At 53.4% G+C, this 17181-nt stretch overlaps 2 protein-coding genes across 3 annotated transcripts; both read left to right on the forward strand.

Moving 5' to 3' along the window:
* Positions 1-471: 471 nt before the first annotated feature.
* LOC140112674 (lymphocyte antigen 6E-like) lies at positions 472-4946 on the forward strand (the record flags this gene model as incomplete). The annotated part of the gene is made up of 2 exons (XM_072132580.1): positions 472-591; positions 4692-4946. Coding segments are annotated over 2 exons (329 nt in total), but the record flags the coding sequence as incomplete, so codon positions are not given.
* Positions 4947-5654: 708 nt separating this feature from the next.
* On the forward strand, positions 5655-16851 carry LOC140112673 (nicotinate phosphoribosyltransferase-like). Of its 2 annotated transcripts, XM_072132578.1 has the most exons (13): positions 5655-5895; positions 7102-7229; positions 7614-7696; positions 8011-8141; positions 8213-8328; positions 8414-8610; positions 8681-8821; positions 8942-9026; positions 9324-9404; positions 11399-11501; positions 13533-13690; positions 13793-13900; positions 15358-16851. In XM_072132578.1, the coding sequence occupies exons 1-13, from the start codon at positions 5688-5690 to the stop codon at positions 15424-15426; spliced, it is 1608 nt and encodes a 535-aa protein (XP_071988679.1). In that variant the 5' UTR covers positions 5655-5687; the 3' UTR covers positions 15427-16851. The 2 variants fall into 2 exon arrangements, with proteins under 2 accessions (XP_071988679.1, XP_071988680.1); XM_072132579.1 differs by lacking the exon at positions 5655-5895 and having other exon boundaries at positions 7103-7233.
* Positions 16852-17181: the final 330 nt, after the last annotated feature.

The raw sequence follows: 17181 nt of genomic DNA on the forward strand, positions 1-17181 counted from the left end.
AGGGTATACGGAAGGTATAAGGAGGGTATGAGGAGGGTATGAGGAGGGTATACAGAGGGTATAAGGAAGTTATAAGGAGGGTATACGGAGGGAGGGGGTTCCCATGGTTTCTTTTCCTGGACCTGAACCCAGAGTTCGGTGACATAAATTTGTAAAAATATTTTTTTTATTATTTCTTTGTTTATATTATTTCGGGTACTTCCCCGGTCCAGGTGACTGCCCCGTTGGGCATTGGAATCCGGGTCCCCATTTACGGTACATTAATGGGGTTCGTGTCGGATCAAAGTTCGGACCAAAATCCTGGTCTTGAACTCAATTTTGTCACGAAATTCGGATGCACCCATTGAATCAGAATTTCGACCAACCCGCTCATCTCTAGTCATCAGACATGTCAGGGTGTGATACGCAGATCAGGATGGGCTTAGATACACGGCCGTATGTAATCTCTGCTTTCTCCTCTTTTTCCCACAGCTCACGCTCTGCATTGTTACACCTGTAACTCACAATCCGACAACAACAACTGCCTGACAGCAACAAACTGCAGCCACAACGAGACGTCCTGCGCAACAAACATGATCTCAGGAGCTATCGGTGAGTTCATCATCTCAGTTTTATGTTCTTGGGGTCCCAGGAGTGGTGCTGATACACCAGCACCAGACATAGCCCTGCTCCCTGCACTGAGATCTATGATACACCAGCACCAGACATAGCCCTGCTCCCTGCACTGAGATCTATGATACACCAGCACCAGACATACCCCTGCTCCCTGCACTGAGATTTATAATACACCAACACCAGACATACCCCTGCTCCCTGCACTGAGATCTATGATACACCAGCACCAGACATAGCCCTGCTCCCTGCACTGAGATCTATGATACACCAGCACCAGACATACCCCTGCTCCCTGCACTGAGATTTATAATACACCAACACCAGACATACCCCTGCTCCCTGCACTGAGATCTATGATACACCAGCACCAGACATACCCCTGCTCCCTGCACTGAGATTTATAATACACCAACACCAGACATACCCCTGCTCTCTACACTGCGATTTATAATACACCAGCACCAGACATACCCCTGCTCCCTGCACTGAGATTTATGATACACCAGCACCAGACATACCCCTGCTCTCTGCACTGAGATTTATAATACACCAGCACCAGACATACCCCTGCTCCCTGCACTGAGATTTATGATACCCCAGCACCAGACATAGCCCTGCTCCCTGCACTGAGATCTATGATACACCAGCACCAGACATAGCCCTGCTCCCTGCACTGAGATCTATGATACACCAGCACCAGACATACCCCTGCTCCCTGCACTGAGATCTATGATACACCAGCACCAGACATACCCCTGCTCCCTGCACTGAGATTTATAATACACCAACACCAGACATACCCCTGCTCCCTGCACTGAGATCTATGATACACCAGCACCAGACATACCCCTGCTCCCTGCACTGAGATTTATAATACACCAACACCAGACATACCCCTGCTCTCTACACTGCGATTTATAATACACCAGCACCAGACATACCCCTGCTCCCTGCACTGAGATTTATGATACACCAGCACCAGACATACCCCTGCTCTCTGCACTGAGATTTATGATACACCAGCACCAGACATACCCCTGCTCTCTGCACTGAGATTTATGATACACCAGCACCAGACATACCCCTGCTCTCTGCACTGAGATTTATAATACACCAGCACCAGACATACCCCTGCTCTCTGCACTGAGATTTATAATACACCAGCACCAGACATACCCCTGCTCCCTGCACTGAGATTTATGATACACCAGCACCAGACATACCCCTGCTCCCTGCACTGAGATTTATGATACACCAGCACCAGACATACCCCTGCTCTCTACACTGCAATTTATAATACACCAGCACCAGACATACCCCTGCTCTCTACACTGCGATTTATAATACACCAGCACCAGACATACCCCTGCTCTCTACACTGCGATTTATGATACACCAGCACCAGACATACCCCTGCTCCCTGCACTGAGATTTATGATACACCAGCACCAGACATACCCCTGCTCCCTGCACTGAGATTTATGATACACCAGCACCAGACATACCCCTGCTCTCTACACTGCAATTTATAATACACCAGCACCAGACATACCCCTGCTCTCTACACTGCGATTTATAATACACCAGCACCAGACATACCCCTGCTCTCTACACTGCGATTTATGATACACCAGCACCAGACATACCCCTGCTCCCTGCACTGAGATCTATGATACACCAGCACCAGACATACCCCTGCTCCCTGCACTGAGATTTATAATACACCAACACCAGACATAACCCTGCTCCCTGCACTGAGATCTATGATACACCAGCACCAGACATACCCCTGCTCCCTGCACTGAGATTTATAATACACCAACACCAGACATAACCCTGCTCCCTGCACTGAGATCTATGATACACCAGCACCAGACATACCCCTGCTCCCTGCACTGAGATTTATAATACACCAGCACCAGACATACCCCTGCTCTCTACACTGCGATTTATGATACACCAACACCAGACATACCCCTGCTCTCTGCACTGAGATTTATAATACACCAGCACCACACATACCCCTGCTCCCTGCACTGAGATTTATGATACACCAATACCAGACATACCCCTGCTCCCTGCACTGAGATTTATGATACACCAGCACCAGACATACCCCTGCTCCCTGCACTGAGATTACAGATACACTAGCACCAGACATACCCCTGCTCCCTGCACTGAGATTACAGATACACTAGCACCAGACATACCCCTGCTCCCTGCACTGAGATTTATGATACACCAGCACCAGACATACCCCTGCTCCCTGCACTGAGATTACAGATACACTAGCACCAGACATACCCCTGCTCTCTGCACTGAGATTACAGATACACTAGCACCAGACATAGCCCTGCTCACTGCACTAAGATTTATAAATACACCAACACCAGACATACCCCTGCTCTCTGCCCTGAGATTTATGATACACCAGCACCAGACATACCCCTGCTCTCTACACTGCGATTTATAATACACCAACACCAGACATACCCCTGCTCTCTACACTGTGATTTATGATATACCAACACCAGACATACCCCCTGCTCTCTACACTGAGATTTATGATACACCAGCACCAGACATACCCCTGCTCTCTGCACTGAGATTTATGATACACCAGCACCAGACATACCCCTGCTCTCTGCACTCAGATTTATGATACACCAGCACCAGACATACCCCTGCTCTCTACACTGCGATTTATGATACACCAGCACCAGACATACCCCTGCTCTCTGCACTGAGATTTATGATACTTCAGCACCAAACATACCCCTGCTCTCTACACTGCGATTTATGATACACCAATACCAGGTATACCCCTGCTCTCTGCACTGAGATTTATGATACACCAGCACCAGACATACCCCTGCTCTCAGCACTGAGATTTATGATACACCAATACCAGAGATACCCCTGCTCTCTGCACTGAGATTTATGATACACCAATACCAGACATAGCCCTGCTCTCTGCACTGAGATCTATGATACACCAGCACCATACATACCCCTGCTCTCTGCACTGAGATTTATGATACACCAGCACCAGACATAGCCCTGCTCTCAGCACTGAGATTTATGATACACCAATACCAGAGATACCCCTGCTCTCTGCACTGAGATTTATGATACACCAATACCAGACATAGCCCTGCTCTCAGCACTGAGATTTATGATACACCAATACCAGACATACCCCTGCTCCCTGCACTGAGATTTATGATACCCAGCACCAGACATACCTCTGCTCCCTGCACTGAGATTTATGATACACCAATACCAGACATAGCCCTGCTCTCTGCACTGAGATCTATGATACTTCAGCACCAGACATAGCCCTGCTCTCTGCACTGAGATTTATGATACACCAATACCAGACATAGCCCTGCTCGCTGCACTGAGATCTATGATACTTCAGCACCAGACATACCCCTGCTCTCTGCACTGAGATTTATGATACACCAACACCAGACTTAGCCCTGCTCCCTGCAATGAGATTTATGATACACCAACACCAGACATACCCCTGCTCCCTGCAATGAGATTTACGATACACCAGCACCAGACATACCCCTGCTCCCTGCAATGAGATTTATGATACACCAACACCAGACTTAGCCCTGCTCTCTGCACTGAGATTTATGATACACCAGCACCAGACATAGCGCTGCTCTCAGCACTGAGATTTATGATAAAGTAGACATATCCCCGCTCTTTTTATAATATTCTTCCCCAAGATGCCACATTAGACACATTGTGCTATAGTGTAGATACGCTCTCTCCAACATATATTTTTGGAGGAGAGGGGCTTGTTCATCAAAACAGTGGACCTTGTGCTAGCGCTGAATTGGTAGGTCCTTTGATAGTAAAAGCTACAAATGATTCATGACTGGGGCGTTTGAGGAGAATTTGTGTGGAGATAGCTGAACATTTGCCCTTAGGCCCCTAAATCTTGAGCTACAACCCTGGGCCTGAGAGGTGCCCTCATTCATCTACAGCCAGGTAGTCATAACCCCACCCACTGATCACATGTCTAGGAGAAGCCAATTAACATATTTCTCACTTATTCTCAGCCGGGATCTCGTATATGAGCATCACCAAGACTTGTATCGCATCCTGCACATCCGGCAGTGACAGCTTTGCTGGATTCATCACCTCCACCTCCTGCTGCTCCACCGACCTGTGTAACGCCAACAGCAGCACCAGCACCAAGCCCGGCTGTGCCGCCATCATCCTGGCGCTGGGAGCCATCCTCACCATCCTGAAGAGCTCCGCGCTGTGACCTCAGACCTGTGACACTATATAGGAATAAAGATGGAGGAACCTCAGTCATGTCTCATTCATCATTCATGACCTCTGCTTGCTGTCAGTGAACAGAATTTTTCTTCTTCACATCTAGAGCCCTAAAATCTATCCTCCTCAAATATTTCTTATAGCTGAGGGTTTGTTACTGTTGTATCAGTCAATCCTTGAGTGGTAAACATGTTGTACTCCAGGACTACTGATATATTCCTATGCGCATCTGTGGTTCCGTTACTGTGTTGCAGCTCAGATCCCTTTGAAGTGAATGTGAACTGAGCTACAGTAAAATACCCCTGCTCTCTACACTGCGATTTATGATACACCAACACCAGACATAGTCCTACTCCCTGCACCGTGATTTATGATACTTCAGCACCAGCCATACCCCTGATCTCTACACTGCAATTTATGATACACCAACACCAGACAGCACAGGGTTAGAGTTCTGTCAGGTAGGTTCCTGTAAGTGTATGTGACCTTCAGCTTCCCCAATGAACCTTTTAGCTTCTCAGGCAGGGAGAGATGTGATATAAAGGAGGGAATTCTAGAAAGGACATTGTATACCTGAGGGGCTGCTAGTTTAGTGGGGATACACCTGCTGACAGGTTCCCTTTTGGAGTGAGGGGACTGTGTCACAGACGAGGCGTCCAGTCAGGCATATTACGCATGCGCAGGCGCTCGGCTGGGACTACACTTCCCGGCATGCTTTGGGTGCCGGGGGCGGGACTTCCTGTGTATATAATCGCTGTCATTGGCCGCACGGTGTCATGGTGTCCGCCGGCATGGAGCTGCCGCTGCTCACCGATCTCTACCAGTTCACCATGGCGTACGGCTACTGGCGGAGCGGCCGGCACCGCGAGGCCGCCGAGTTCGAGCTCTTCTTCCGGGAGGCTCCGTTCAATGGCGGCTTCACCGTGTTCTGTGGCCTGGAAGAGACGCTGCACTTCCTGCGGGACTTTCACTTCTCTGCGGCGGGTGAGGAGAGCGGACTGTGCCGTATATGTACAGACATAACTGCCCCCCCCCCACCTGTCACTGACCTTTATACCCCTGAGCCCCCTCATACCCCTCCCCCTTTGCCCTCTGCCCTGCTCTCTCATACCCCTCCCCCTTTGCCCCCTGCCCTGCTCTCTCGTGCCCCTCCCTCTTTGCCCCCTGCCCTGCTCTCTCGTGCCCCTCCCTCTTTGCCCCTGCCCTGCTCTCTCGTGCCCCTCCTCTTTGCCTCCGCCCTGCTCTCTCGTGCCCCTCCTCTTTGCCTCCGCCCTGCTCTCTCGTGCCCCTCCTCTTTGCCCCCGCCCTGCTCTCTCGTGCCTCTCCCCTTTGCCCCCTGCCCTGCTCTCTCGTGCCCCTCCCCTTTGCCCCCTGCCCTGCTCTCTCGTGCCCCTCCCCTTTGCCCCCTGCCCTGCTCTCTCGTGCCCCTCCCCTTTGCCCCCTGCCCTGCTCTCTCGTGCCCCTCCCCTTTGCCCCCTGCCCTGCTCTCTCGTGCCCCTCCCCTTTGCCCCCTGCCCTGCTCTCTCGTGCCCCTCCCCTTTGCCCCCTGCCCTGCTCTCTCGTGCCCCTCCCCTTTGCCCCCTGCCCTGCTCTCTCGTGCCCCTCCCCTTTGCCCCCTGCCCTGCTCTCTCGTGCCCCTCCCCTTTGCCCCCTGCCCTGCTCTCTCGTGCCCCTCCCCTTTGCCCCCTGCCCTGCTCTCTCGTGCCCCTCCCCCTTTGCCCCCTGCCCTGCTCTCTCGTGCCCCTCCCCCTTTGCCCCCTGCCCTGCTCTCTCGTGCCCCTCCCCCTTTGCCCCCTGCCCTGCTCTCTCGTGCCCCTCCCCCTTTGCCCCCTGCCCTGCTCTCTCGTGCCCCTCCCCCTTTGCCCCCTGCCCTGCTCTCTCGTGCCCCTCCCCCTTTGCCCCCTGCCCTGCTCTCTTGTGCCCCTCCCCCTTTGCCCCCTGCCCTGCTCTCTCGTGCCCCTCCCCCTTTGCCCCCTGCCCTGCTCTCTCGTGCCCCTCCCCCTTTGCCCCCTGCCCTGCTCTCTCGTGCCCCTCCCCCTTTGCCCCCTGCCCTGCTCTCTCTCGTGCCCCTCCCTCTTTGCCCCCTGCCCTGCTCTCTCTCGTGCCCCTCCCTCTTTGCCCCCTGCCCTGCTCTCTCGTGCCCCTCCCTCTTTGCCCCCTGCTCTCTGACCCCTCCCCTGTGTATTGCAGACCTCCAGTACTTGGCGTCCGTCCTCCCTCCCTCTGTGGATCGCGGCTTCTTTCAGTTCCTGGAGTCGGTTGACGCCTCGGAGGTGACCCTGGCGTCTGTGCCGGAGGGATCCATCGTGTTTCCTAGAGTAGGTATGGCGCCCTCCGGCCCCCGGGTACAGAGAATGACCCCCTGGCACATCACCCGGACCCCCTATACTCCAAGATACTGGAATCATCCTAATACCTCTTACAGCTGAGGGTTTGTTACAGTGTAATCCTCCAGACTGATACATTGTAACAAACTACAGTTGGGTTGCAATTTTGCAACCTCCAAATATAAATGTTCTCATTCAATGACAGGAAGCAGAGGCCTGGATAACAGTAACAAGTAGACACCATGTATTCTCTATGGCACTAGCCCTTTAAATGTGAGATCCATAGATCCCTGCCCCATAGATGGAGACTGCTGATTGGCCGGAGTGGGGGGGCTGTGCTCTGATTGGTCAGGCGTGTCATGTGATCTCCTGCAGGAGCCGTTGATGAAGGTGCGGGGGCCCCTCCTGGTGGTGCAGCTGCTGGAGACCACCCTGCTCTGCCTGGTGAACTACGCCAGGTAGGTAACACCGACCGCTTGGGGACAAGACGCTGCAGTTCTGTTCATTGTGACGTCCCTGGATGACAAATAGAAAGCTAGAGCTGCAGTAAAGACTGACACCGAGGGGGGGATCTGATCATCAATCCTTATAGATCCTGAATCCCCCCCATGGCGAGAGTAATGATAGCGCCCACACCTAGACCTGCTCATAGAACCGGTAATTAGAGAGAGACTGAGGCGCATACCTCCATTCACTGACAGCAAGCAGTTGTATATCTATCTGCAGAGCATTGCACGTAACCCCGGACTCCTCCGCTTTGTTCATCTTACAGCCTGGTAGCCACTAACGCTGCTCGTTTCCGCCTCGTGGTGGGTGCAGACAAGAAGTTGGTGGAGATGGGTCTGAGGAGGGCGCAGGGTCCGGACGGGGGGCTCTCTGCCTCCAAATATTCTTATATCGGGGGTAAGTGTGGAGACCACCTGCAGACACTGCTGGATCTGGTGGGCACCGCCGCTGATTGTCCACCTCCTTAGGCTTTGACTGCACCAGTAACGTGCTGGCGGGGCAGCGGTTTGGCATTCCAGTGGCGGGCACCGTGGCCCACTCCTACGTGGCTTCTTTCAGCTCCCTGGATGAAGTCCGGCACCAGGTACGGATATAAGAAGCCCCTCCCCCGCGCTGGAGGCTTGTATACATCACCCAGGCAATGATACATGGGTTATTTCTCCCATCAGGCCTTGCACCCGGCTGGTAGTCAGGAGGGAGGGGCAGATTTCCTGGCGTTGGCGCAGTCGTGGCTGCAAAGAGTGTGCGACCTTCTGCAGATCCCTCCGCAGAGCACGAACCCCGGAGAACTGGCGGCCTTTGTGTCCTACGCCATAGCCTTCCCCCGAAACTTCCTGGTGGTGGTGGACACCTACAGCGTGATGATGTAAGAGGGGCCCGGGGCCACGGGTGTTCAGTCATATACGTGTCCTAACCACCGACTCTTTGCCTGCCAGGAGCGGGATCCCCAATTTCTGTGCGGTGGCTCTTGCCCTGCAGGATTTGGGGTACACGGCAGTTGGGGTGCGACTGGACAGCGGAGACCTGGCGCGACAGTCTGTGGAGATCCGGAAGATTTTCCTGCAGTGTGCGGAGAGGTGAGGGTCCCGTGCAGAGGGGAGCACCATGTCCTTTCTCTTGTCCCCTCGTCCCAATCTTCACCCTCCCCTGGGGCATGTTGCTGCACCTCCTGGATGTGACTTCTCTCCTTGTTGTAGGTTTGAGGCTCCCAGTTTCAGGACCTTGTCTATTGCCGTCAGTAATAACATCAGCGAGAAGAGTCTGAAGCTTCTGACACGAGCAGTGAGTGCACCCAGCGCCCCCTACAGGTCACATGCAAAGCTCCAAAGCCTCTACATAGACCATGAAATTCACTACCTGCAGCCACCACTAGGGGGAGCTCAGGCATTGACTGCAGACTGTGTAACCATTGGATTCTATGTATGATCAGTCTGCAATAATCTCCTGGGCCCCACCTAGTGGTGGCGGCAGGAAGCTTTGCTTGTACCTATGCAGGAGTTTTTTTGCTGCACATCAGTATATTTATAATATCAGACTCCATGGGTAAGTAATAATGTTGTGTTATCTCTGTACTTACAGGAGAATGAGATCAATGTGATTGGTGTTGGCACCCACCTGGTCACCTGCCCCCTGCAGCCGTCCCTGGGCTGTGTCTACAAGGTCAGATATATCCGGGGTATTAGGTTTCCTATGGGGCCGGGACCAGAATCTTTTATCCGGGATGATCTCCTGTGTATCCTGGCCACATACTAGATACAAATCATCTGAATCTGCTGGCATCAGCAGGTCACAGGTGCAAGGGGGCGCCCAAGTCTCCCCAATGGCAGATGTGGACATGGCAGATTTTTACCATTACCATGATCAGCCTGGATGAGGAAGAGAGCGGCAGGGAAGGACGGTGGAGGAGGGAGGGAGAGGCGGGGAAGGATGGCGGAGGAGGAGGAAGGGAGAGGCGGGGAAGGATGGCGGAGGAGGAGGAAGGGAGAGGCGGGGAAGGACGGCGGAGGAGGGAGAGAGGGGCGGGGAAGGACGGCGGAGGAGGGAGGGAGAGGCGGGGAAGGACGGCGGAGGAGGGAGAGAGGGGCGGGGAAGGACGGCGGAGGAGGGAGAGAGGGGCGGGGAAGGACGGCGGAGGAGGGAGAGAGGGGCGGGGAAGGACGGCGGAGGAGGGAGAGAGGGGCGGGGAAGGACGGCGGAGGAGGGAGAGAGGGGCGGGGAAGGACGGCGGAGGAGGGAGAGAGGGGCGGGGAAGGACGGCGGAGGAGGGAGAGAGGGGCGGGGAAGGACGGCGGAGGAGGGAGAGAGGGGCGGGGAAGGACGGCGGAGGAGGGAGAGAGGGGCGGGGAAGGACGGCGGAGGAGGGAGAGAGGGGCGGGGAAGGACAGCGGAGGAGGGAGAGAGGGGCGGGGAAGGGCGGAAGAGGAGGAAGGGAGAGGCGGGGAAGGACGGAGGAGGAGTGAGAGAGGGGCGGGGAAGGACGGCGGAGGAGGGAGAGAGGGGCGGGGAAGGACGGCGGAGGAGGGAGAGAGGGAGAGGCGGGGAAGGACGGCGGAGGAGGGAGAGAGGGAGAGGCGGGGAAGGACGGCGGAGGAGGAGGAAGGGAGAGGCGGGGAAGGACGGCGGAGGAGGAGGAAGGGAGAGGCGGGGAAGGACGGCGGAGGAGGGAGAGAGGGGCGGGGAAGGACGGCGGAGGAGGGAGAGAGGGGCGGGGAAGGACGGCGGAGGAGGGAGAGAGGGGCGGGGAAGGACGGCGGAGGAGGGAGAGAGGGGCGGGGAAGGACGGCGGAGGAGGGAGAGAGGGGCGGGGAAGGACGGCGGAGGAGGGAGAGAGGGGCGGGGAAGGAGGGAGAGAGAGGCGGGGAAGGACGGCGGAGGAGGAGGAAGGGAGAGGCGGGGAAGGACGGCGGAGGAGGAGGAAGGGAGAGGCGGGGAAGGACGGCGGAGGAGGAGGAAGGGAGAGGCGGGGAAGGACGGCGGAGGAGGAGGAAGGGAGAGGCGGGGAAGGACGGCGGAGGAGGAGGAAGGGAGAGGCGGGGAAGGACGGCGGAGGAGGAGGAGGGGAGAGGCGGAGGAGGGGAGAGGCGGGGAAGGACGGCGGAGGAGGAAGGGAGAGGCGGGGAAGGACGGCGGAGGAGGAAGGGAGAGGCGGGGAAGGACGGCGGAGGAGGGAGAGAGGGGCGGGGAAGGACGGCGGAGGAGGAAGGGAGAGGCGGGGAAGGACGGCGGAGGAGGGAGAGAGGGGCGGGGAAGGACGGCGGAGGAGGAGGAAGGGAGAGGCGGGGAAGGACGGCGGAGGAGGGAGAGAGGGGCGGGGAAGGACGGCGGAGGAGGAGGAGGAAGGGAGAGGCGGGGAAGGACGGCGGAGCAGGGAGGGAGGGAGGGAGGGAGAGGCGGGGAAGGACGGAGGAGCAGGGAGGGAGGGAGAGGCGGGGAAGGACGGAGGAGGAGAGGGAAGGTGAGGTGTAAGGGCTTTTGCACAATGTTACTCCCCCGTCACAGTGTAATGATTATGTAGAAGCTGCTAATAACTGGTAGATTTGGTTTTGGGCATCTGGAGGTAAGTGATTGGTGTAGACAGGACAGGGATATAAAACAGTCATGGCCTCAGCCTGGTTGGATCACCGCTCCAGTGTCACAGACTCTTGTCATTGTAGTTGGTGCAGGTGAACGACCAACCACGTATCAAGATCAGCGAGGACCAAGAAAAGACGACTATACCAGGGAGCAAAGCCGTGTACAGACTGTACGACCGCCACAGTAAGCACCACATAGACCGCAGCATCCCCTGCTGGATCACTGTCTGAAAAGCTTTTGTGTACCAGTCATGTTGTAAGAAGAGTAGAGCTGAGCGGATCAGATGGTCGCCTGACCCGCAATATTACCGGATTGGCAGATCTGTGGATAGTTGAGTCAACTTGCTGGGTCGTCACCAATTCAGCAACATGTCCAGGTCAGGCAGACAAGTCGACCACCAGGTCTGCTCATCTACAAAGAAGTCCTCTAGTCTAGACACTGCTATAGCAGAATAGTGAGTCCAGCTCTGGGGTATAATACAGGATGTAACTCAGGATCAGTACAGGATAAGTAATGTCATGTATGTACACAGTGACTGCACCACCAGCAAAATAGTGAGTGCAGCTCTGGGGTATAATACAGGATGTAACTCAGGATCAGTACAGGATAAGTAATGTCATGTATGTACACAGTGACTGCACCAGCAGCAGAATAGTGAGTGCAGCTCTGGGGTATAATACAGGATGTAACTCAGGATCAGTACAGGATAAGTAATGTCATGTATGTACACTGACTGCACCAGCAGCAGAATAGTGAGTGCAGCTCTGGGGTATAATACAGGATGTAACTCAGGATCAGTACAGGATAAGTAATGTCATGTATGTACACAGTGACTGCACCAGCAGCAGAATAGTGAGTGCAGCTCTGGGGTGTAATACAGGATGTAACTCAGGATCAGTACAGGATAAGTAATGTCATGTATGTACACAGTGACTGCACCAGCAGCAGAATAGTGAGTGCAGCTCTGGGGTATAATACAGGATGTAACTCAGGAGCAGTACAGGATAAGTAATGTCATGTATGTACACAGTGACTGCACCAGCAGCAGAATAGTGAGTGCAGCTCAGGGGTATAATACAGGATGTAACTCAGGATCAGTACAGGATAAGTAATGTCATGTATGTACACAGTGACTGCACCAGCAGCAGAATAGTGAGTGCAGCTCTGGGGTATAATACAGGATGTAACTCAGGATCAGTACAGGATAAGTAATGTCATGTATGTACACAGTGACTGCACCAGCAGAATAGTGAGTGCAGCTCTGGTGTATAATACAGGATGTAACTCAGGATCAGTACAGGATAAGTAATGTCATGTATGTACACAGTGACTGCACCAGCAGCAGAATAGTGAGTGCAGCTCTGGAGTATAATACAGGATGTAACTCAGGATCAGTACAGGATAAGTAATGTCATGTATGTACACAGTGACTGCAGCAGCAGCAGAATAGTGAGTGCAGCTCTGGGGTATAATACAGGATGTAACTCAGGATCAGTACAGGATGTAACTCAGGATCAGTACAGGATAAGTAATGTCATGTATGTACCCAGTGACTGCACCAGCAGCAGAATAGTGAGTGCAGCTCTGGAGTATAATACAGGATGTAACTCAGGATCAGTACAGGATAAGTAATGTCATGTATGTACACAGTGACTGCACCAGCAGCAGAATAGTGAGTGCAGCTCTGGGGTATAATACAGGATGTAACTCAGGATCAGTACAGGATAAGTAATGTCATGTATGTACACAGTGACTGCACCAGCAGCAGAATAGTGAGTGCAGCTCTGGAGTATAATACAGGATGTAACTCAGGATCAGTACAGGATAAGTAATGTCATGTATGTACACAGTGACTGCACCAGCAGCAGAATAGTGAGTGCAGCTCTGGGGTGTAATACAGGATGTAACTCAGGATCAGTACAGGATAAGTAATGTCATGTATGTACACAGTGACTGCACCAGCAGCAGAATAGTGAGTGCAGCTCTGGGGTATAATACAGGATGTAACTCAGGAGCAGTACAGGATAAGTAATGTCATGTATGTACACAGTGACTGCACCAGCAGCAGAATAGTGAGTGCAGCTCTGGGGTATAATACAGGATGTAACTCAGGATCAGTACAGGATAAGTAATGTCATGTATGTACAGTGACTGCACCAGCAGCAGAATAGTGAGTGTTACACTGTGTCTCTATGCTTCCCTCATTGGTTACAGATCAGCAGCTCCTGGACCTCATGACGCTGGAGGAGGAGCCTCCGCCGGAGCTCGGGAAGGAAGTGAAAGTTTATGAATTGGGCAGAGGTGCCGATAATGAGTGTGTGACTCCGATCAGAGCAGAATCCTTGCATCGCCTCTACTTCCAGCACGGACAGGTATTGGGGGGCTGATATTTGTGGGAGATGAGGGACAGATGTAAGAAAAGTGGAGCTTCCCTCCTAGAAGCTGCTGCTCTGAGCGCCGCCTTGTGCTTTCAGGTTGTGCAGCCTCTTCCAACAATCGCTGAGGTCAGATCCTACACCCAGAGATCCCTGAGCGGCCTCAGCCCCCTGCAGCGCCGGCTGGACGACCCCCAACCCTATCGGGTAAGGGGGGGGGGGGGGGCTGGGACACACTTCACCATGTGTAGGGCGAAGATAATGTATTACTTTTATCCAAAAACTATGGGACTTATAAAGTAAACCCCTTGCAAGTCCCCTGGGAGAGCGGCAGAGATGCTAAAACTGTAATATATGAAAATCTAATGTGACTGATAATGTCTGGGGCTCGGGCAGGAATCACGTCTCCTCCATGACGAGTGGATGGTGGGGGGCGCCGCTGCATTACACCACAGGTCAGTACCAAACCGGACCTGCCATAGAATTATACTGGTGCTTTGTATTAAAGTGAGGTGGGGTCAGGGGGAGACTTCAGGAGCTGCTGCTGCTGCAGTTAGAATAATGTGCTGTTATCTCACCATGTGCATTACCTGTGGGCGTCCTGTAGTCTGGTCACTTACACATCTTATATGGCAGTGATGGCCAACCTCTTAGAGACCGGGTGCCCAAACTACCACCCAGGTGGACAAAATAAATAGATACACCTAAGATCACTGGCATGGTCTGGACCTATAGTGGCCAGTATATAACCACAAAATGTGTATTTCTGCAAACTAAAGGTCCATAGACCAAAGAGCAATAAAATTTTACTTTTATCAATAATAACAAGACAAGATGGATGTACTACTTATACTACATGTATGGAAACAAGAGATTTAAAATTGGAGTGGTGGGAAAAGAATTCAGATTTTTCAAATAATTATGAGAGGGAATAGTTTATTATATATTGGTCTATTTCCTCTAATTATGGGGCGACCGTCTCTACGAGGTCAGTCACTTTCTGTGATTATTATACGCACTTCTATCCATCCGTACATGCGTGCCTCTAGAATAATTCGCCATCTGTCATGCCCATATATATCGCTAGTGCACTTTTTGCCTGTATCTAAGGTTGCTGGGAATAAACTCTCTTCTCTGTCACAGCTTTCATTCATACCAGCCCCTGAGGACACCAATAATGCAGAAGATATTTGGATGATCATTGTAGCTTCGCTCCAGGGTCCCATAAACGGGAGGAATTGTCAGGGCCGGAGCTACAATGATAATCCAGATCTGTCCGCACCTTCCCACTCCTCCAGTAGTCCCAGGTACAGCTGTCACTTTAATATAACTGTGGACAGCAAGTCCTGGGCTGTCTGGGACTGCAGGAAGATACCTGGAGGCCATAGGTTAGCCACCACTGGTATATGGGATTTTGGAGCCTCGCATCTTCTGGCAGGGGTCAGCTGTGATGTGGGGTCATGGATCAAACATTGTACCAGAAAAAGTGAGGATGGAGGGGGTGGGGGCTTCCACCAATACATCAGTCACAATCCCCCTAACATATAGATAGAGGACCTCGGCTGCAGCTCCTGCCCTTTGCCTATGACATCGGTCTCAGCATTTCCTACAAGCTGCTGCTCGAGTCTTCAGGTCTCAGCTGCCTCTTCTCTTCTTGTATTCAGGTCGCAGTGACTGAGACCCTGCACGGCCTCCTGTCATCCCTGCGGAGGAGCAGCCGCCATCTTCAGTGATGGAGAAGCCACAGAACGTGTCCCAAGATCTTCAAGCGAGAATGTAGCCAAACCGTAACAAACTTCAGCGATGTCTCCAGTATGTGACCAGCCCCCCACCAGCGATTACAGGGGGTCCCCTCCCCAGTATGTGACCAGCCCCCCACCAGCGATTACAGGGGGTCCCCCTCTACAGTATGTGACCAGCCCCCCCCCAGTGATTACAGGGGGTCCCCTCTACAGTATGTGACCAGCCCCCCACCAGTGATTACAGGGGGTCCCCTCTACAGTATGTGACCAGCCCCCCACCAGTGATTACAGGGGGTCCCCCTCTACAGTATGTGACCAGCCCCCCACCAGTGATTACAGGGGGTCCCCTCTACAGTATGTGACCAGCCCCCCACCAGTGATTACAGGGGGTCCCCCTCTACAGTATGTGACCAGCCCCCCACCAGTGATTACAGGGGGTCCCCCTCTACAGTATGTGACCAGCCCCCCACCAGTGATTACAGGGGGTCCCCTCTACAGTATGTGACCAGCCCCCCACCAGTGATTACAGGGGGTCCCCTCTACAGTATGTGACCAGCCCCCCACCAGTGATTACAGGGGGTCCCCCTCTACAGTATGTGACCAGCCCCCCACCAGTGATTACAGGGGGTCCCCTCTACAGTATGTGACCAGCCCCCCACCAGTGATTACAGGGGGTCCCCCTCTACAGTATGTGACCAGCCCGCCACCAGTGATTACAGGGGGTCCCCCTCTACAGTATGTGACCAGCCCGCCACCAGTGATTACAGGGGGTCCCCCTCTACAGTATGTGACCAGCCCCCCACCAGTGATTACAGGGGGTCCCCCTCCCCAGTATGTGACCAGCCCCCCACCAGTGATTACAGGGGGTCCCCCTCCCCAGTATGTGACCAGCCCCCCCCACCAGTGATTACACGGGGGCCCCCCCTTTCCAGTATGTGACCATCCCCCCCACCAGTGATTACACGCCCCCCCCCCCCCGTATGTGACCAGCCCCCCACCAGTGATTACACGCCCCCCCCCCCCATATGTGACCAGCCCCCCACCAGTGATTACACAGTCCCCTCTCTCCCCAGTATGTGACCATCCCCCCACCAGTGATAACATGGGGCTCCCCCCCTCCAGTATGTGACCAGCCCCCCCCCTTCCAGGGCAGCACTTTATACATTACACTGTGACCTTGTATCAATGTATGATATCTGGCCACATTTCCTTATGAAGGAAAGCTGGGTGACCTTTGTATCGCTGCTACCACCCAGCTTTCCTGGAAGGATAGTGACACCTCCCCCTCCCCCGATCATGAGATGTAATCACCTTCCCCTCCTGCGGTCACTGATCATTGCTTAGATTTCTTTTTGTAATATGAAAAAAAAACTAGAAGGATGAAATGTTTATAATAAAAATCTGATGTCAATTTTATGATGACAAACAGTGGCAGCAGCCCAGAAGCCAGAGAAGAGGAACTGACAGATTATTACATAGTACATTTCCTCTTTAGCGCCAGCTCTTGGGATGTAAAACATCTTTGCCTATTGTCTGTTACCTAGATGCAGCAGTTTCTTTGCCATCTTCCTCTCCATGTGCAGAGAAGCCCCGGAGTCTGTAGTATAAACAAACTGGGAGGGGCTGCTGCTCACAGAGAAAGAGGTCATGTGACAGAGCTCTCTGTGTATGTAGCAGAGTTGGATGTGTTCAGAACAGTGGATACAAATGTTTCCTGCACCGAATAGTGAGGTACAAGATCTTCCC

The sequence above is a fragment of the Engystomops pustulosus genome, unplaced genomic scaffold (genome assembly GCF_040894005.1).
Source record: "Engystomops pustulosus unplaced genomic scaffold, aEngPut4.maternal MAT_SCAFFOLD_956, whole genome shotgun sequence".
NCBI classification, from domain to species: Eukaryota; Metazoa; Chordata; class Amphibia; order Anura; family Leptodactylidae; genus Engystomops; species Engystomops pustulosus.